The 21,597-nt window shown below is 51.3% G+C and overlaps 1 protein-coding gene across 2 annotated transcripts; it reads right to left on the reverse strand.

Moving 5' to 3' along the window:
* Positions 1-12,887: 12,887 nt before the first annotated feature.
* Positions 12,888-21,418, reverse strand: LDLRAD1 (low density lipoprotein receptor class A domain containing 1). 2 transcript variants are annotated; one of them, XM_006737669.3, is made up of 5 exons: positions 21,324-21,418; positions 20,734-20,785; positions 16,617-16,754; positions 14,743-14,871; positions 12,888-13,614 (listed from the first exon to the last, which is right to left on the reverse strand). In XM_006737669.3, the coding sequence occupies exons 1-5, from the start codon at positions 21,342-21,344 to the stop codon at positions 13,466-13,468; spliced, it is 489 nt and encodes a 162-aa protein (XP_006737732.1). In that variant the 5' UTR covers positions 21,345-21,418; the 3' UTR covers positions 12,888-13,465. The 2 variants fall into 2 exon arrangements, with proteins under 2 accessions (XP_006737732.1, XP_006737733.1); XM_006737670.3 differs by lacking the exon at positions 16,617-16,754.
* Positions 21,419-21,597: the final 179 nt, after the last annotated feature.

Genomic DNA, 21,597 nt, shown 5'->3' on the forward strand with positions numbered 1-21,597 from the left:
GAAGAGGAACCTGAGACCAATAACTTGCCTGAGACCAGTGCTTAAGCTTTATCCTGCATGCAAATTACCTGTGGATCATGTTAAAATGCAGATTCTGGTGAGTAGATCTGGAGTAGGGCCTGAGATTCAACATTTCTAACAAGTTTCCAGAAGATACTAGTGCTTCCGGTTTGTGGACCACTTAGAATAGCGAGGCTCAAGACCTTCCCTGTCCACTACGGTAGCCCCTAGTGACATGTGGCCGTTGAGCACTTGAAATGGGGCTAGTCCCAAATTGAGATGTGCTGTAAAATACACACTGGATATCATATCAAAGCACAAAAAAGTATGAATGAAAAAAATCTCCCATTTTTAAGTATTGATGGCATGTTAAAATGGTAATTTGGGGGTTAAAATATTCATTTCACCTGTTTTTGTGTCTTCTATGACTACTACAAAGTTTACATGTCTTACATTTATGATTTGCATTATATTTCTACTGGACAGTGCTGCTGTAGACCATATTCCATCCTTCTAGTGAGCTTAAAGCAGGACTTAACTGGCAAGTAAAAGGAAGGGAGTGAATGCCTCGAGGAATTAATACATTGGCATGACATACCTCAGTGTGACAGGTGTGACATTTGGAAATGCTCTGCAGTTCAACCAGGATTTTAATAAAAGGCGGATCTTGGGTCTGATACATGTTTTGTTTGCTAGGCAAGTTATGTCTGGAAAAGCCTATTGCCCCAGATCATATGAGAAGTTCTGATTCTCCCCACACTTAAGATCAAGCAGAAGACGAATGGGTGTTGAGGTCGGGATAAACCCAGGAGAGTGTATAATGGAAGCCTAGAGTGGGAATGTTTAGACAAGAAGGGGGTAGTGCACTATGCAATGCTCTGAAAGGTGAGGTTGGATGAGAACAGATAATTCGGCAAGCTGAAGGTTGTTTGTGCCCTCGATCGGGTTGGGGGGAGAGGTCAGTGTTAAAAAGCCAAATGGAATAGATTAAAGAGAATGGGAGGTGAGGAAGTAGAGATAAGAACCACACAAATTCAAGAAGTTGTACTCCGTAAAGGAGTATAAGTTCCACATTTTGATGGTAACTGGGGCCTTGGGGTCAAAGAAGTGTTTTCTTTCATCATTTTTGATTCAAGCATGTTTAAAAGAGAGAATAGAACAAACTTCCATGTACCCATTATCCACTGTGGTAGGCAGAATGATGCCCCCAAGGATGTCCAGATCATAACCCCTAGAACCTGCGAATATGTAACAGGGACTTTGCAGGTGTGATTAAATTAAGGATCCTGAGATAGGGAGATGATTTTGGAGCATCTGAGTGGGCCCCATGTAATCACAAGGGTCCTTCTAAAAGGGAGACAGGAGGTTCATGGAAGCAAGAGGTTGGAGGGATACAGGGAAGGGACCATGAGCAAAGGAATACAGGTGGCCTCTGGACACTGAAACAGGCAGGGAGACTGAGTCTCCCCTGAAGCCTCAGGCAGAGGGAAAATACAGGAGAATGAGAAAGCATGAGAAGTGTTAAAGAAAGGGCAAGTGATTAGCTTTCACAGCCCTGTAAGTGCTTGGGACATCAGTCTTGCAGAGTTAGCTTGCAGGTTTTTTTCCTGGTCTTGAGATTCTCCTCACTGCCTTTTTAAGTGTTCAACTTAGCTTTGACCTTCTGGAATCCTGTAAGTAAACGAAGGTAATACCAAGTCAAAATAAATAGAACGTGTTACCAAAAGGCCTTGCTTTCTTTCTAGTCCTTCCCCTGAAGGTCTTTCTGTACTTTTGGTCTGGGAATAACACAAAGGCTTAGCTTTGGAATAGGTTTTGTAAGAGAATATTCTGGCAACATTAAATGCTACATGCCTTTTGGCAAATAAAGAGCCGTGACCAGCTTTTCTGGCCACCTTTAACAAGCATCTTTCATCATCTTTACTTTTTGAAATTTATCTTAAATCCCAAGTTAGTAGTATTTAATACACCAGGTGTTGAGCTCTGGCTATCCCCATACTCTCTCGGTTGGAGAAGAATAATTACATTCTGGAATTCCTAGACTGTCCTCACCATGCTGATTTTGGCATCCAGCCATCATGGTCTTACTCTGAGTTTCCATAGCGAAATTTTGTCCTCTGCTCCTGCTTCAGCCTCTCATTCCTGGCAACCTCCTCTCTTTCAATTGTCAAAGATGGTTCTTGGGGCAGTGAAGAATCAGCTCTAGACTAGGAGTCAGAAAACCCGGCTCTAGTCAAATCTCTTCCTCTCTCTGGGCCTTGATTTCCTCATCTGTAAAAAGAATACAGTAACTACTTTGCTTACTAGGATTATTCTAGGGATTAAATGATATAATGTGAGTGAAAGTGCTTTAAACTATAAAGCCTAATCCAGATGTTATCTAATTATCATGATTTCTAGAGTCCTAGGACATTATTACAGCTCTTTATTTTACAGATGGGGAAGTGAAGCTCAGAGGGAAGAAGTTTATTCATTATGGTGGTTAATTTTATGTCTCAACGCTGGCTAGGCTATGATGCTCTCAAAAGCCAGTCTAGGTGTTGTTGTGAAAGTATTTTATAAATGTGAGTAATAGTTAAACCGGTGGGTTTTAAATAAAAGAGATTACTCTCCATAATGTGGATGAGCTTCATCGAATCAGTTGTAGGCCTAACAGAAAAGACTGAGATACCTAGAATAAACCTCTCTGCCCCTTCTCTCTCTGTACGTGTGTACACATGTGCACACACACACACACACACACACACCCCTCCTGTTTGTTTTTTTCCTCTCTGTAGACCACTTACTAATACATCCATCCTTCACTCATATGGCAACAATTACTGGGCACTTACTGTGAGCTCTGTTAGGCAGAACAGATGAAGCAGGGTCCCTGCCCTCAAGTAGGAGACAGACCAGTGACTTCCCAAGTACAGCTTTGTGTGATCAGTACCGTGATTTGGGGATGCTCTGGGAGCTCTGGGACCAACGTGAAGGAATACTAAAATGGGTAACCAAGAACTGTGAGGCCTGAGATGTTTCCTAAAAGATGATGAGACCTGAGTGACTTTTGAAGGACAAATGTGAGTTAGCAAATGAAAGAGAGGGGCTGGGCATTTCCAGCTCTGTGGAGTGTGGGAAAGAGTGGCAACATTTGCCCAGATGAGGCTTTCTGGAGCTCTGGGGCTGGAGCCAGTGGGAGCTGGAGAGAGCTGAGAGATGAAGGTGGAGCCGTCAGCCAGGACCACTCTAGGGGAAGGCCTTTGTCCTGAAAAATCACAGGGAGCCACGCAAGGGAGGAAAGCAGGGATGACAGAAACCCATGGCTTAGAAAGGCACCTCAGGCTTCTCCGTGGAAACTACCCAGGATGAGGACTCCAGCGAGGAGCCAAGGGAGGCCTGAGGGAAGGCACAGAGATGCAGCAGAGGGGCCGGCCGTGAGATGTCTTCATTCACTCCCAAGGTATGCATTTGTTGAGCATCTATACGCACCAGGCATCTGCTCGGTGATGACGACCCATGACAAACAACACAGACACTGCAGCTGTGGAGTTTGGCAGGGGACCTGGAAGGATTTGGTGTTGATCTCCAGGAGAGGGAGTGGTCAAAGACAACGTCAAGTTCTCTAGACCGAGGTCAGTAACCACCCAGAGGGGGAGTCCTGGAGAAGGAACAAGTTTGGGGGCCAGATAAGTTCAGTTTGGGGCTTGTCAAGTTTGAGGTGAGACAACCAGATGAAACTGTCCAGGAGATCACTGATCCGTGAGTCTGAGGGGCCAGAGAGTTATGGGCCTGGGAGAGAGACTGGGAAGAAGCCAGGGGTGGGAATGAGATCAGGCAGGAAGAACAGGCTTCAGGCGAAGAATCTGGAACTGTATGCAAAATGTTCTGTGTTTGGATCAGTGTGGGATTCCCCCCACCCTATGGCATGGTTGCATAGCCATTATCACCTTCTCCCAGGGGAGAAAATACTCCGCCACCAACATATGAGCTGCTGAGATAAAAATGGGGTGGGCAGGTGGCTAATGAGGAGACTTTGGGAGTGGTGGCATTTAAAGGGAAGCAGAGGAAGAGTCACCTGAGAAGAAAGGGTCGAAGGAGGAGGAAGCCAGAACAGTATCCCGTGACGGAAACCACAAGAGGGGAGTCTTTCCCTGGTGCAGAAGGGGCAGGGAAGATGGAGACAAGCAGTTGGAATTGGAGATGAGAAGGTAGGCCGAGGTGAACCTGGCATAGAAGCAGGCTGTTTGAATATCAGACACACTGAGACGTGACACGTGGTTACGGCACAAGGAGCAATCCAGTAGAGGAGGGGAGCCCTCTGCGGCCTCTGTCCTCCCCCTTCAGGAAAGCAGTCAGCTCCCACAGAGCGAGGGGCAGCCAAGTGACAGGCCAGCGCAGGCAGCCCTGTGCAGCTCCCCAAGTAGGCTTGTTCAGGAGACCGAAACCCTTGATCCCAGGAGGAACAGCAAATGACCAGGGAGATGTGCAGCTTGAGAGGCCTCAGGGGGCAATGGTTAACTGTTTTCAGGCGAAGAGCTTTCCTGGGACAGAGGGAACAGATATATTTTCTGGATCCAGAACTAATGAAAGAGAGAGAGAGAGATTTGAGTCGGTAATGGACAAAAATTCCTAAGCTCACAGCTACTACGAGAGGTAGCAAGCTCCTCGTCATCAGAAGTGTGCAACCAGAAGCTGGGTAATCATTTGGCAAGGCTGGTACAGAGATAATCCACAGACAAGCAGGTTGGGTATTGGATAGATAACCTTGAAAGTCCCCTTTAGGCTTGGCAATCTCTAATGCTTGTCAAATTTCCCTGGTCATCTCAAAGGTTTTGGTGAAATGGTCAAGAAAGACTATTTTGGGATTCATTTGATTAAAGAAAATTCATGCCACATAATGCTCATGAGTTTAGGAGCAGAAAGGGATGATATAACTTAACAAGATAGCACATCTAGTAAGTGTTGTAGCTCTTGGGAAGAAAATCACTGGCTTAGGCTTTGGATCAGTGATTCCTAGAAGTTTCCAAAGGTCACCTGAGGACTCCGTTTCAAAAAAAAAAAAAAAAGAGAGAGAAAGAAAAAGTGCAGATAAGCTCTACCACTCCATTCTGATTTGGAATAGCTGGTTGGCCCCGGGAACCTGTATTTTAATTAATTAATTACTTTTTAAAGATTTATTTATTTATTTATTTATTTTAGAGAGAGAGCATGCACGAGCAAGGGGGAGAGGCCGAGGGAGAGAGAGAAGCAGACTCTGCGCTGAGCACGGAGCCCGACGCGGGGCTCGATCCCAGGAACTGAGATCACGACCTGAGCCCAAATCAAGAGTCTGATGGATGCTGAGCCACCCAGGCACCCCGGAACCTGCATTTTAATCAAGCAACACTCCCCCTGCCCCAAGAATCTGAAGTGGCAGATCCCAGGACTCCCCTATGGGAAACTGGATGAAGATAATGGCTTGAGAACAAGGATCCTCTAAGCGAAGTGCTCGGTAAATCTCAGTGTGCTGCACAGATGGGGAGCTAGGCTCAGCCGTGTGGGGGGCTTGCTGGGCAAGTCAGGGTGTCCTCTTGGACTGACTCCCAGGTCCAGTATTTCCCCACATCACTGAGCAGACTAAGTGGGACATTTTTCAGGCCTTAATCTCATCCATTCGCACTACTCCCCTCTGTGGAGGCTAGCACTCTTGAGTCATTGCCTCAGTCCCCCAGCCTATAAAATGAAATAGTGACAGCTTCTTGATGAATGAGGTAGAGCGAATCTGCAAGTGGGTGGGGCTGGAAAACTCTGGGAATGTGCCTCCCTCTGCCTTGTTCAATGGATTCAGAATGCAGCCAAGATGTAATAATGGGACCAGCTTTGCCTTCCCGCCTGGAACAAACAAAAAACCAGGCAGAATACGTGAAGCAGCAATTTTAAGACACTGGACATCAGGCAGTGAAGGACAGTGATCCCCGAGACTGAATGCTTTCTCCTCACTATCAGGAGCAAGGCAAGCATGTCTCTTCTCACCACTTCTATTCAACATTGTAAATGGCCATTGAAATCAGAGAAAAAATAAAAGCCATCCAGATTGGAAAGAAAGAAAACTGTCTTTATTCACAGATGATATGATTATCTATATGGAAAATCTGATAGAACCTACAAAAAATTATAGAACTAATAAGAGAGTTTAGCAAGGTATCTGATACATGATTGATGTACAAAAAATTAACTATATATACTAGCAGTGAAAAATCAGAAATTAAAATTTTAAAATGCCACTTGCCATCAAAAAATAGGAAATACTTAGGGATACGTCAGACAAAGGATGTACAAACCCGTACATTGAAAACCATACAACATTGCTGAGAAAAAGCAAAGGAGAACTAATAAAGAGAAAGAGAGAGAGAATGTAATCATGGGTGGGGACACTCAGCAATGTTAAGACGTCAGTTCTCCCCAAAACTGGTCTGTAGTTTCAATGCTATTTCAATCAAAATTCCAGCAGAACTTTTCTATAGAAATTGGCAAACTGACTCTAAAATTCATATGGAAATGGAAAGGACCTAGATAGAATACCCAAAAAACACCTTTGAGAAAGAACAAAGTAGGAAGACTAATACTGTCTGATTTCAGGGCTTCTTATAAAGCAACAGGAATCAAGACAGTACGGTATTGGCATCAAGGCCGACAAATAGATCAGTGGAACAAATAGACCACAAATATATAGATTACAGATACAAAGGCAATTCAGTAGAGAAAGGATTGTCTTTCCAACAAATTGGCGTTGGAACAATACCATGTGCAAAAACAAAACAGAAAGAATGTTGATTTATTCCTTGCACTATGTACAAAAATTAACTCAAAGTGGATCAGAGACCTAACTAGAAAACCAAAACTAGAGGGAGACAAACCATAAGAGACTCTTAGTCTCAGGAAACAAACTGAGGGTTGCTGGAGTGGTGGAGGGTGGGAGGGATGGGGTGGCTGGGTGATGGACGTTGGGGAGGGTATGTGCTATGGTGAGCACTGTGAATTGTGTAAGAGTGATGAATCACAGACCTGTACTCCTGAAACAAATAATACATTATATGTTAATTAAAAAAAAAAAAAAAAGAAAAACCAAAACTAGAAACCTTCTAGAACACATAGGATAAAAATCTTTGTGACCTAAGGCTAGGCAATTATTTCATATATACAGCACCAAAAGCATGATCCATAAAAGAAAAAAATCTGATAAATTGAACTTCATCAAAACAAAAAACGTCTGCTCTTGGAAAGACACTGTTAAAAGAATGAAGTGACAAATCACGGACTGGGAGAAATATTTGCAAATCACACCTCTAATAAAGGGTGTGTATTCAGAGTATATAAAAAAACTGTCAGGGCACCTGGGCAGCTCAGTTGTTAAGCGTCTGCCTTCGGCTCAGGTCATGATCCCAGGGTCCTGGGATCGAGCCCTGCATCCGGCTCCCTGTTCAGCAGGAAGCCTGCTTCTCCCTCTCCCACTCCCCCTGCTTGTGTCCCTTCTCTCGCTGTCTCTCTCTGTCAAATAAATAAAATTAAGATTTTATTTATTTGACAGAAAGAGCACAAGCAGAGGGAGAAGGAGAAGCAGGCTCCCCACTGAGCAGGGAGCCTGATTCAGGACTCGATCCCAGGACCCTGAGATCATGACCTGAGCTGAAGGCAGCCGCTTAACCGACTGAGCCACCTAGGCGTCCCAAATAAATAAAATCTTAAAAAAAAACCCGTCAAAATCCAGTAATGAAAAAATAAACAATCAAAAAGAAAAAAGAAATAAAATAAAACGGGTAAGAGATCTGATGAACCCTTCACCAAGGAAGAAATATAGACGGCAACGATGCATATGAAAAGATGCTCAACATCATTAGTCGTTAAGGAAATGCAACATAAAGTCACATTGAGATTCTACCACACACCTATTAGAATAGTTAAAATGAGGGGCACCTGGCTGGCTCAGTCAGAGGAGCATACAACTCTTGATCTCAGAGCCGTGAGTTTGAGCCCCACATTGGGGGTAGGGATTACTTAAATAAGTAAAAAACTAAAAAAAAAAAAAAGAATAGCTAAAATGAAAAAGGCTGACCACAGCAAGTGTTGGCAAAGATATAGAGCAATAGAACTCTCATATTTCAATGGTGGGAATGCAAAATGAAACAGCTGCTTTGGAAAACAAGCAGTTTCATAAAAAGGTAAACATACACCGACCACATCCAGCCATTTTACTCCTAGGTATTACCCCAAGATAAATGAAAATATTATGTCCATATAAAGATTTGTCCATAAATGATCGTAGCTGCTTTATTTGCAAGAGCCAAAATTGGGAATAATCCAAAATCCATTAGCAAATGAATGTGTAAGTGAAGAGTGCCTGAACTATCAGGCATATGCTACCACATGGTAAGTCTCATAATAGTTATTCGGAGTGAAAGAAGCCAGCTGGACAAAAAGGTTGTATACCATATGATTTTATTCATATAACATTCTAAAGAAGTACAGATTATACTGAAGAAAGAAAATCACTGGCTGCCTGAGTATGAGGGGGAGACTTGGGGAGGGGTAAGGCAGAAGGATTACAGAGGAGCGCAAGGACACTTGAGGGTGGATGAATATGTTCACTATCTTAATTGTCATAGTTTTGTGGGTGTATACATATGTCAAACTTATGAAAGTATAAAGTATGTGTAACTTATTGTAGGTCAATTATACCTCAATAAAGCTGTTTTTAGAAACTCATGGAACTTAAGGGACCCTGGGTGGCTCAGTCGGTTAAGTGTGTCCGATTCTTGGTTTTGGCTCAGGTCATGATCTCATGGGTCGTGGGATCAAGCCCTGTGCCCAGATCCCCACTCAGCGGGGAGTCTGCTTTAGATTCTCTCCCCCTGCCCTTCCCCCTGCACGTGTGTGCTCTCTCCCCCTCACTCTCTTTAAAATAAATAAATAAATCTTAAAAAAAAAACCTCATTGACCTTAAGCACATATACTTAAGATCTATGCATTTACTGTATGTAAATTATACCTTACTAAATTATTTTTTAAAAAGAGGATTCAGAGAAATCTCTTCTACCTTGACCTGGAGTTGCTCAGTGGCCCTCAGAATCCCAGTGATGGCCACCAGACAGTGCCACTTTGAGCTGGTCCTGGTGTCCTCTTGTCGAAAGCGTGGCTGGGCTATGTGTTTCTCCCCAGTTCCAGCCATCTGTGGTTCGGTGAGTCCAAGGATGAACAGAGAGTCCTAAGCAAACAGTGACCTCAGAGGGTTAAACCAGACCAGATTTCTAGTCCAAACCCTGGGGTGAAGGCTGAGCCTCTTTAAATTCCATTCATCTATCCCTGCGTGTTTGCACAGCAAAGAACCCGTTGTGCTCGGAGTACTGATCTCAGAGACAGAGGGGAGGCCAGGGAAGCTGGGAGATGGCAAATATTGACGCTGGCTGCCTGGGTTCTCCATGCAGGCTGTTGCATTCAATCCCCTCCACCCTCACCCCACCGCAACCAGCCCCGCTCTGCTGATGCGAACCAGGGGAGGGGCCTGGCTGGCTGCCCTGGGCTCTGTGTCTTTCTGGACCTGGCTTATGGAGGATTGTTCAGGAGGTTGCTGTGCACCTGCTTCTTTCTGAAAGGAAGAACCGATAAACGAGAAAAGAGCAAACGCCATTCTGCCAGCGCCAGCCACCTCCCGTTTACAGACTGCTGCTCCCTGGCCTGGGCTCCGGCTTTCTCGTCCAGGGAATCCGGGCTGCAAAAGAGCGAGACATCAGGGACGGGCTGTGGCAGGCTCTGGATTTGGGCCTGTCCAGGTTCGATCCTGGCTCTGTGGTCTCAGGCAAGCAGCTTCGTCTCTCTATGCCTCTGTCAAGTGTGACTAACCAAACCAGGTGCCTGGGATGGTTGTGTATATTAGCGAAAATGAGATACAAGAGACAAGACATATATAAGGTGGTGAGAGTGCTTGGCATGTACTCAGTGCTGGCTAAATACTGCCTTTTAATATTCATTAAAGCCCTTGGTGCAGTGCTTGGCACTCCCCTTTCTTCTGCTTAAAGCTTTAATGTTTCCAAGTGGCGTTCACATTCTGGATCTCACTTTTTCTTCTCAATGAGCCCGCAAGATAGTTTGCTGATGACATCGTTCTTCCTGACGCCCGGAAGAGAGCCTTCTTAGCAGCCCCTCCTCAGAAGGGAAGAATCAAATGTGTTCCTCCTGCTGCAGACCTCTGCCAGCATCACGTAGCGTGCAGAGTCAAGTTCATTCCCTGCAGCCCAGCATCAGAGGCTCTTCTTCACCCTGAAGCCATGGGGTACTGTTTCACATTCCCTCGGCTCCCAGCCGCCCTCCCTGCACTCTTCAGCCTGGGCTGCCCTGGGCCTGCTTCCCACTGGGCTCCATCATGGCCCTGCGTGGGCATCACCACCACCAGAAGCTTCCCAGATCTCCCGAAACAACGTCCAACAGCGGACTGCCGCAGCTGAGCCCCCAGACTCCTGGCTCTGCCCCCAGCCAGTCATGCACACTTCAGAAGGTGCTGGCCTCTCTACGTGTGTGCAAACGGTTACCCGCCTCAGAGCACTGTTGTGAGAATGGAGGGTAAAGCTCTTACTGAGCACAGTGCCTGGGTCCTAGTAAACGCTCAGCAGGGGCCAACTGTGTGCAACTCTGTGCACCTGGGAATCTGGCTTGTAGGTTCTGCCCTGCTACGGACACGCTGAGTGGACCGGGACAAGTTTGTTCCAGCCTTGCTTCTCCATCCTGTAAAATGAAGCATCTTAACCCCTAGGGGCCCGTGGGTGGGTTTGGTTGGGAGGGGAGGGTAAAATGACCGGCAACCAATGGCGCCCGTGCCTCGGGCACTTTTCTGAAAAGAGCCACTAAAGAAGCCGGGGACTGGAGGAGCACTAGGGCCAGCTGCCTCTCCCTGGCAGGGCCCATCTGCAGCACCAGCAGGAAGCGTTTTCCTGGCGGGAACCGGGCACTCTTCGGCTGCCCGAACCACTGAGGCTGACCGGTATGAGCATACGAGGGGCACATTCCCATAGCCCCCTCCCAGCAACCTTGTTTTCAACAACTAGTGCTCAGGGCGTGGGGAACACGTCCCATCTGAGTGCTGGAATGAGCCTCTGGACCTTTTCTTGTTCCTCGGGGACCAGCTCAGCCCTTTATTCCCCTGGAGACTGGCATCCTGTTGGAGAAGGCGCACCCAGGGCGGGAGGACTGGTGCTCCTTCTTGGGTCTGGACTCCTCCACCTCCCCCTTCCCCCTCTTCCCTCCCCGCCCCCTGCTCCCTAAAGTCCCTGTGTTCCACCAGTAAGTAGCCTTTGACTACCCCCTCTGCCCACTTGGTCCGGGCGCTGGCATCTTTCTTAGACTAGTGTAATTAAAGCTCATTGTAGGTCCAGGATGCTTCCTTTCTCATTGCCCCTGATGATGCCCACTGCCCTTAGGAGGAGGTGTGACAGGCTGTGCCCTGCAGGATCACATCCTGGTTCACCTCCTCACCTCATCTTCTACTGTCTCCTACCCCCAGCCGATGCTTTGGCTACTCTGGCCTGTTGCACATTCCTGGGTTGAGCTATACCCAGTCACACCCCCATATCTGCATTCACATCAGCCCCTCAGTGGGGAATGAATGGCCTTCTCCTCCACCCCTACCCCTGGAAATTCTCCTACCCTCCGGAGCCAGCCCAAGGCATCAGAACTGACGATGCCCTGAGCGAGCCCCAAGTGCCTCACTTGGGCTGCAGTTGGAGGGAACCTTAGCCACGGGTGACTGTCCCTCAGCCAGGATCCCTGAGGTACCTTGTTCCAGGAGCTGGTCCTCAGGTCATCAGGCTCAGGGACGGGATTGTGTCCTCACTCCCCAAAGGCACCTCGTTGGTGGCCTCAGCCCAGCATTCCTGCTACCCCACCCATCCTCTATGTGTGAGGGGCCTCCTCCATGAGACCTTGTGCTCCTTGTGTGCTGGGATCCAGGTCTCTTTGCTCCTGGGTGCCTGGCATTGCCTTGGCCCAGAGCAGGTGCATGGAGGCTGCTCAGTGAGGAAAAGAATGAACTAGAGCTCAACGGTCTCTCAGATGCTTATGTTCAATTCAAATCTCACCAAAGACTGCTATATTTTATTAGTTTTCAATGGGGATATATCCGTCTTCCTCAACAAGAACTCTCCTTTTGGCCAGATTCCAAATTCTAAGTCTCTTTTTCAGAATAGGGGTGGACCACATTCTGACCTTCAAATTTTTTTTTAATTTTTTAAAGATTTTTTATTTTTTATTTTTTTATTTTCACATTTTTATTTTTATTTTATTTTTTAAAGATTTATTTATTTGTGGGCAGAGGGAGAGAGAGAATTTAAACAGACTCCACACTCAGTGCAGAGCCCAACGCAGGACTTGATCTCACAACCCTGAGATCATGACCTGAGTAGAAACCAAGAGTCAGACGCTCAACCCACCCAGGTGCCCCCCAAATTACTTTTTTTAAATACCCCACAGAAATTCTGTTCCTGGCCAAGGTATGATCCCATTGGGAGCAGAAAAGGCTTCGGAGCTGGGACACTAGAGACTGTGCTTGAGTTCCAGTTCCGGCACTGACTTTGTTGTATGACCTGGGCAAGTCATTTCTTCTTCTGGACCTCGGTTTCCTTATCTGTTTAAGGGGGATACCCATCCTTGCCTGTCTGGCTATTGTGAAACCGGAAAGTATTCAGATAAACGGCTCATTCACTCAGGCTTCCAGGACCAAAATACAGTCCCTCCCTCAGGAAGTCTGGGCTGTTTGGCTGGGCAGCTGGTCATGGGGAGTAGGGTGGGGAGTGGCAGGGTGAAGAATGGGATGGACAGAAGGGCCGTGAGGAGCCCCTCAAGCTGCTCTTTCTCCTGATCTTCTATTCTCCAGCTCAGAGCCTCCCGGGATGGCTTCCCATGGGCAGGATGGCAGGTACCCTGCCTCGTGTGCAATCTCCTCTGATCGATCAGCAGGGCCTACTAGGATCACTGAGTGGAGAAAAATGCTAAGGCTGCATGTGAACCCAGCAATATCTATCTTGGGTACCCAAGGAGGCAGAAAGTGGCATCCACTTCACATATATGTGCCATCCATAAGAGCTGAACTCCTTGGCTTGGTTTTATCTTTTTTCTAAGGGGTGACAGGGTCAGGATCTGGAGCCTGTCTTGGGGCAGAGGAACAGCTTTCTTCTGTGTGGCCCCACAGACATGCCTAAAATCATGAACGCGGATCCCTTTCCTCTTTGTCCGGAGTGGTCTGACCTGGTAGTGAGCCCCTGACACTGGAGGCATTCAAGGATAGGCTGAACAACTTGACAGCAGTAGAGGCGATTCTTATTCAGAGACACTGGTGCGCGGATCCCACTAGATGATCTTGAAGCCTCCTTCTTGCCCTCGTGTTCTTGCATTCGATGCTCATGTGAAGCCTTAACAGTGCCTTTCCACCCTGCCTCGCACTCTGGCCGGGGGGCCCCACTCAGGGTCCAGGACAGGAGTACTCATCGGACCAGTCGGAGCAGTGCTGCACGAGGTCACGGCAGAGGCTCCTGGGGATGCAGCCGCAGTACCCGAAGACGGTGGAGGGGCAGCGCCACCAGCCCGGGCCACAGGGCGGGCATGCGGTCACTGCGGGCACAGCGGAAGGGGCGCTGCTGCGGCCGGAGCAGCCCTGGCTCCCACGGCCCCACCCCGTCGGACATGGCTTGACTGGATTCCTTATGCCCCTGTGGCAGAGAGAATCTAGACTCCCCAGATCACAGGCTGTGTGACCGTAAGCAAGTCTCTCACCCTGCCTGGGCCTCGGTTTCCTCCTCGGCTCAAGGTTGTTATTAAGGAAGATAAGCCAAGGGCCAGGCACACAGCCAGTGTTCGGATATTAAGGGGAGCATATTTTCCTCCCTCCCTCACCCTGACTCAGCCACACCAGCCGACTTATGACAGGCTCCTTGAGGATGCCTCACGGACTTCCCTCCTTTGCTCTGTACCCTGGGCCCCCACTGTGCTTTCCTGCACGCTCAGCTTCTGCCTGTTGAAACCTGTCCCCTCTCTAAAGCCTGCTTGAATACCGCGTCTTCTGAGAAGACTCCCTTGATTCTTACCTGCACCCCTCCCCTCAAAAAACCCCTCTCTAGGTCCCCAGCACGTCCTTTTGGCCTCAGCATGATGTTAGTCCTGGGGGTCGGACACATGTTTGATTCCCTTCTGGCACCAGGCACTGCACATTTGTTGATTAAACAATGGGGAAGGAATTGAAAGGAAAGTCTGGGGCAGTGAAAGAGCGCCAGACTTGGAGTCAGGAGACCTGGGTTTACATTCTTGCTCCTTTCCTATCCCTTCTTCTATGAAGTCCCTTCTCTGCTCTGGCCTCAGTTCACCTACATATAAGTTTGGGGCTAGTGATTCCTGCCCTGCTTTCCTCACAGGGTGGTTGGGAGGTGCAGAGGAAAGGAGGGAAACCCATGCTGAAATCCCAGTTTGGCCTTGTACGTACTCCTTGCATGACCATCTGGTCCCTGGTTTCTTCATCCGTGCCCTTGAAGGTAGGTGCCCCACCCCAGAAGAATAAGCCTCCAGAAGAAGCCACTTGGAGTGGTAGCGAGCCCTCCACCACTGGAGGCATTCAAACAGCAGTGGAAAACTTCGTGGAATGCAAGAAGGGGAGGCAGGGGAACCTCTGAGATTCTCTGGTCAAGCTCTGCCCTTTGGCCACTGCCTAGCCCCCTGCCCCAGCCTAGCCTGTGCCCAGACCCATACCTGGGCTCAGTTCATCTGAGCAGTCCCCGCAGTTGTTGGCCCCATCACACTTTTGGTCTGAGTAGATCCAGGAAGACGGGTCTCCACAGCGGGCGACGAGGAAGCTGGGGAGGCTCTGGGGCATGTCCCCTACAGTGGCACAGATGAAGCCGGGGGAAGTCCACATCTGGCCTCCAGACGTCTATCTGGAGGTGGACTGTCCTGGCCACCCCCAAACCCGGGCTCACAAGGAGAAGGGCACAGGAGAAGGTTTCCTGGGGAGGAGGCCAAGTCAAGGGGAGAGGAGGATTCTTTTCCTGTCTGCCCAACAAGATGGCCAGAGAGCGGCATCTCCCTCGTTCATTCCCGGCTTAGCTCTGGGGCATGCCCGCCTCACACCATTGCTTGCACTATTCCTTCCTCCAGAAACGTCCTTTCCGACACCTCTCCAAAGCCATTCCACTTTCAAGGCCAGGCTCAAGTTCCTTCACCTCCAGGAAACCTCCTCCAACAGGAACGTAACAAGAATAATTGTGAAGTCTTGCACTTGGGCGCCAGAATGCAGAGGATGTGGGTTCACAAACTTTGTGAGAGAGGGAGTCAGGGCACTGTTCTTGAAAGTGGGTTCTGTGTTAGGCAGTGGCGTGAAGGGACTACCAAAAAAGAACACAAACTCAGGCCACAGGACGAGAGGCCTTTGGGAGGAGAAAAGCCTTTGTTCTTTGGACTAGCCAGGGCCGGCCAGAAATGTCATGGATACTTCTAGAGCCCGACCAAAGAGGGGGACAAGGGCAGCTGGTGTGTGTCCTGTGGTGTGCTGGTGGAGTGGAGAAAACCAGCCCTGAGGGGCATGACCGTAGGAGTGTGGAGTGTGGCCCTGGGAAGGGGATACTCACGGCGGGCAAGAAAGCAATTTTCAAATCCATGCAGTGCCCCCATCATGGGAGATAGATTCAAATGTGGTTCAGATGAGGGAACAGAGTTGGAACCAATCAAGGATGCTACAGGGGGACAGCTCTAAACTCAGTCCACGGGAGACACTCCCGTGAAAACCATGTGATGAGGGGAGCAGCTGCCTCAGGCTGTAGTGAGCCCCCCATCCCAGGAGTATGCAAGCAGAGGCTAGGTGGGTTTGTTAGGAGACAATTTGGGCATGAGCTGTGACATGCACTAGATGACCTTTGACATCTCTTCTAGTCTAGAAGGTCCATGATGCAGTGACGCTTCCCCCCTCCACTTTCCCACCCCACCCACTCCAACTCCCCAGACTCTCTCCCTCCTACATGGAAAGTGCCTAGTCCACGTAGCCAGGGCTTTTCTCTCCTGGGCACTGTCAGGTCTCTAAGGTCTGGGACCCATTCAGTCACTCATTCATTCATTCACTCATTCATTCATTCCTTCATTCACTTCTTCCATCGTCCGTTCAGGGAATCATCTCAGAGACTCCTCTGCCAGGCACAGAGGCCCCCAGGTCAAGCAGACCAGGCCCACCCTCGAGGGGTTCACAGTCTGATGGGGGTGGCAAATGTGCCAATGTGAGTCGGGCTGGGGCACAGGGAAGCAGAGGGGCTATGGGAGCCCCAAGGAGGGACCTTGACCTACTTGGAGAGTCAGGGAAGGCTTCCGGGTGGAGTTAACACTTGAACTCTGCCTCGAAAGATGAATACGGGTTCTCTGGGGGGGGAGATGCGCAGAGTGGAGGCCTTCCTAGTCCGGGCACGTATGTGTGCCTGCGCCTGGGGCAGGCTGAGGACCCGTGGGACGGGAAGGAGTCTGGTTTGTCTGGGGACACTAGAGCTTTAGTGTGGCTGCAGGGAGAACTGGAGTGGGGGGCAACCCCGAACAGGCCCTGGAAGGGTCCACTTGGGGCAGGGCAGGACTGAGCAGGTACTCACGGCACATGGCCTCGTCCTCGTCCTCGCCGTGGGCACAGGTGCGGACGCCGTCACAGACCCTGCTGGCGGGGATGCAACTCCTCCGGTCGTGGCACAGGAAGCCCGTCCTGTTCGTCAGCGTCACACAGGTCTGGGCCCCTGAGTTGGCAGGGGGAGACCGCAGAGGGTCAAGAGTGGTGCTCACAAGTTCCCGTAACTCGGCCGCACACTGAGCTGGCCCGAGGGGCTGGGGCGGCCAGGAGGATACTGGGCTGGGTCCAAGCCCCCGCTCTACCGTTTGCCGACTGCGTGACCTTGGGCAGGTGCCTTGACCTCTCTGAGCCTCAGATTTCTTGTTTGTACAATGGGGACCAGAGTACACACCCCACAGGACTGCTGGGGAGCTTACATACAAGCTTTTGTGTGAATAACCTAGAACACAGAAAGTGCAGAGTAACTCACGGTTCCCTCCTTTACTGAGAGCTTATTGACAGTCTTCCAGAAGCTCCTGAGGACAGGGCTCCAGTCAATGCAGTGGTTTTAATAATGGTGGAGTTCCTGGTGCCAGGTCAGCTTGTCGGAAGCAATCTATTGGGGCGGGCTGGGGACCCTTATGCCACAATCCGGACATCGGGGCACAACTTTACAGGCTGCAGAGCACTTTGACATTTGTATTCTGTTTCCCCAAATAGCTCTGGGAGGTGTCATCCTTAGTCCCATTTTACAGATGAGAAAAGTAGGGCTCAGAGAGGTGCAAGGCCCAGTCACACGGCTAATAGCCCGGCCCGCTGACCCTGCTCTTCCCCGAGGCTGGGGCTGGCTCCCCAGTGTCCAGGAATGGTGGGCAGCTGAGCGTCTTCCCTTCCATCCCACTGCGGGGGACACCCGCCCCCGGGCTGCTCTGAAGAATTAAAGGAGAGAAAATGGCAGACAAGGTGGGGAGGTCACCCTGGCCCCCCGGCTGTGCATGCCGGCTGGAGACGGGCTCGGGCCTGTGCAGGTGTGTTTGGGCGCCCACGAACCGCCTCCCACCTCCCGGAGCGGTTTCGGCTAGTGCGAGGGGGGCTGAGTCTCAGAGACATCCCCGCTGTCACACATACATACACACACTGACACGCATGCACATGCACAGACGTGCACACTCATGCACACGGATACACACTCTCGCACAGACAGGTATGCACACACAGACGTGCGCACACACACGGGCACACGTGTGTGTGCACATGGGCACATGAGTGCGACTCCTCACGTGTTCACTTCACTCGGTGCCCATGTTCTTGCACAAGGGGGTAGAGTACTGTGGATTTTACCCCTTGCTCCCCCTTGTCCCTTTCTACCCCCCACCTGGCTACAGAGCCATCTCTCAGGAAGGACACCCCACCCCCAGCTGAAGCCCCTGCCCGTGGCGCTCTGGATGGTGACCCTTCCCCAGTACAGCCTTTGAGGCCCTGGGCACCCGCCCTGCCCACTGCTCTGGCCCTCGGAGCCACTGGCCTCCTGTGTCTCCTCCTCACGTTTCCTCCCACCCTCGGGACTCTGCACCTGGCCTTCCCTGTGCCTGGAGGCTTTTCCTGCCACCCCGCCACTAACCACTGCCCATCTTTTCTTCATGGCCCCGTTTCCTTTCACTTCTCAAGCTGCCCACCTGACTCCTAGCCTGGGTCAGAGCCCCTGTTCAAGACTCGCAGAGCCCCTATTAACCCCGCCTTAATGGACTTCTTTGATTAATGTCCATTAATCTCCAAACTATTAGTTCCATGAGGCAGGGCTGCAGGGATGGACCAGACACGGCCCTGTCCTCTGGTGGAGGCAGACACACAGATGGACGGCACCCCCCAGGAAGTGTGGGGGCCGTGGGGGCCAAGGCACGCCGCCCAGCCTAGGGGTCAGGGAAGGGTTCCTGAGGAAGGTGACATCAGAGCTGGGTCCTCTCGATAACTCGTATTGCAGATGTGCAAATGGCAGCTCAGAGTCCTGGATGTGTCTCATCATGGAGAAGCCAGCAGTGTTAGGCTTCCTTATCACTCTGTGGTCCCCATCCCCTCCTAGCAAGCCCGGCCCACCCTCTCTGGACCACACTGACCTGGTGTGCGCGGTGGGAGTCCAAGGATGGTGACCAGGGCGATCAGGGCTGCAAGGGTCACCAGCAGGAGCAGCAAGAAGGCCGAGAGACAGGCGCCCCGGCGCGAGCAGCAGAGCGGGCCGCAGCCTATGTGCAGGGTGGGAAACCAGTGGCCACCAGGGATCCCCCTTGCCCACCCCTACAGATGCACCTCCCCACCTGCGGGGTTGGGGGCAGGAAGGCCGCCTTGGAGGAGGGGGCTCCTGAGCTTTCCATGATGCTCTTGGTTCTGCCTGTGGGCCCACCTCCGCCAAGCACCCGTCCCTCGCCCGGGCCAGTGGCTGGTGAGTAGCAGTCGGGATGAGCGTCCGAGTCCCTGCATCATGGCCCTCACCCCGCTGTCCTCCTTCGAGGACTTCTCCTCAGGAGGCCAGGAGAAATGGATACCTGCTTAGTGAGCTGCTGCCTGGAGAAAAACTAAAGCAGACCCTAGGTAGCAATTGCTTTTACTTTTCAAAAACAACCTTTATTTTATAGACGAGGAAACTGAGGCTCAGAGAAGAAAAGGTCCAGATCACCTCGTGCAGAGCTGGGACACGAGTCAACGCCAAAAGCTTTGAACGATGCCAACTGACCGTCCAGTCTGGAACCAGCTGATGCTGGTTGGACTCCCAGCTGGATCACACTGAGAAGTCACTTCATTTCTCCACGTCTGTTTCCTCATGTGGAAAGGCAGGGCAGGGTGGGTGGGTCATAATATCTACCTTAGGGTTGTTGAGAGGACCAAGCTAAGCTAGCGAACCGGTTGGAACAGTGCTTGGCACATAGTCAGTGCTCTAAAGGTTTCAGCTAATAGGCCGCGGGTGCCGGAGGGAGGGGCGCCGGGAGCCGGGGTGGGATTTCCACAGGCAGGGCAGGGAGGGTGCCAGGGGAAGGCATTCCAGGGACAGTGTGTAGGAGCGAAGGCCTGGCGCAAGGGTGTGGGGAACTGAGCCAAAAACCCGCCACGCCCACAGGGCTGCTGGTGGCTCCCTGGTCGGTGAACACAGGGCCAACTCAGGTAACCAGGGAGACAGCGTGGAGCCCAGGCATTCAAGCAGCTGCTCCTCAAATATTTGTGCAGCACAGGCTGTGGGGGGGGGGGGGAGGGTCTCAGGGGGGACCTGAGACAGGACTGGCAGCCCCGGGCCCGGGCCCACGAGGACGCCGCTCTTTGGAGCTCAGAAGCCCTTTGGCGCCGGCCCTCCCTGGACAGATGGGGGAAGGAGGATATTTGTCCCACAGCCATGCCCAGCAGGGAGCTGTGAATGAGCACACAGGCACTTTGCCACCAGAGGAACCCCAGCTTGAATTTGAGCTCCATCTACCTCTCCCACCTTCCAACTGCACGGTGTCCCAGTTTGGCCAAGCTCCCCAAACTCCCTTAGCCTCAGCTGCCTCATCTGTTATTGTCTCCAAATAGGACCCCTTCTCAGAGCTGTCCCGGGGACTGCAAGAGGCCATATGCTGCCCGGCACAGACTAGGGTGGGGTGGGGGGGTGGAGGTGGGTGTTGATCCTTTATAGCTGATATTATTTTTATGTACCTCTGATTCTCTTTCCTCATTGGCAAATGTGGGCCACGACAGGGCATAGAGTAGATGCTCAATAAATGTGTGTTCCTTCCTTTATTGCATAAAGGCAAAGCAACCTGTCCTGGGTGCATGGCGAGTCAGGGGTACACAGTAGGAGCTCACTAAGTGTGTGATCCTGCCTACTTGATCCCTCAGAGGGACAGAGAATGGCCCGGGTCACCCACCAAGTCAGGGAATTGGCCCCCGAGCTCTTTAGGTCATCGTGGAAACTGTATGGGGTGTGTGGGAGGCTGCACAGATAGGTGCTCAACAAATGCAGGGAGCGAAAGAAGCCCCCTCTTAAGCAGGTGACTGTCAGCCCGGCGGCCAGGAAGCTGGGAGCAGACGATGTCAGTGTGGAGGCAGAGGTCTGAGCGACAGTGGGGGCCTTAGGGAGCCCTGTTCATGCCTCTGTAGCGGCCCCGCCTCAAGGGAGCCCCCCGGGGGGCTCTGCCCTTTACCTTCCCCTCCAGGGAGGGCTTTGGCTCCAGCAGCACCGTCATTGCCGTCTCCCTGCCCAAGAGAACAGAGGGAGGGGTGGGCTGAGGTGGGCCGAGGGCCGGCCTCTGGGAGCCAGACGGAAGGCGTCTTCCGAAGGGTCGAGGAGAGCCTGGCGTGGAATCATGGGCCGCACGCCTGCCAGTGTGCTGCGTGCCTCAAGCCCACCACGCCCGCTTCACGATTGCACCCCTTCGCCTGGACCGGGTCCTCTGCCCGCAGTGCCCTTCTCCCCACTGTCCACTTGGCAAACATTCATCCTCCAACCCCGCTCAGGCTCATCCTTGGAGGGGCTTTCCTTGATGCCGCCTCCCATAGTGCTGACCGCTCCCTCCCCTGGCCCCCTGTCCACCTGGCTCTCTGGCCCCCTTCCAGCGCTCGCCACCCGAACTATGCGGCCGGTTCACCTGCTGGGTCCCCTACAACCTGGGAGGGAGCCTCCAGAGCAGGGGAGACCTGGGCCACCTCAGCGCCTCCCCTTTTTACTTAAGCCCACTCTTTGCCCCAGGGTTGGCTCCCCCAGGTCGGGGAGCCATTTTAAAGCAGCTCTTACCTGGGGGAAGATTTTGTTCATGTCTCTGGCCTCCAGCTCCCAGCTCCAGCCTCCTGGCACTGGGGAGCCCTGTGCAGAGAACTCGGCACAGGTTCCTGCCCCGTCACCAGGGGCAGCCTGGCCTGGCCACACCCTCCCTGCGGGCAGTCCCCTCCCAGGCTCCTGCCTGGCCCTTCCCCTCCGCCCTCTGATGGAGCACTCCAAGGTGGGAATCCTCCTGCCCACATTACCGACAAAGAGCCTGAGGTTCAGAGAGGAAGAAATTGCCCCTAGG

The sequence above is a fragment of the Leptonychotes weddellii genome, chromosome 4, assembly GCF_054177405.1.
Source record: "Leptonychotes weddellii isolate Sample4059 chromosome 4, ASM5417740v2, whole genome shotgun sequence".
Lineage (NCBI taxonomy): Eukaryota > Metazoa > Chordata > Mammalia > Carnivora > Phocidae > Leptonychotes > Leptonychotes weddellii.

Coding starts and splice junctions, on each gene's coding strand:
- LDLRAD1 (XM_006737669.3), bottom strand. CDS start 21,344: ATGAACAAAATCTTCCCCCAG. Junction 14,872..16,616: donor CGAGGACGAGGCCATGTGCC/GTGAGTACCTGC, acceptor GTGCCACTGTAG/GGGACATGCCCCAGAGCCTC. Junction 13,615..14,742: donor CTCAGATGAACTGAGCCCAG/GTATGGGTCTGG, acceptor CTGTGCCCGCAG/TGACCGCATGCCCGCCCTGT.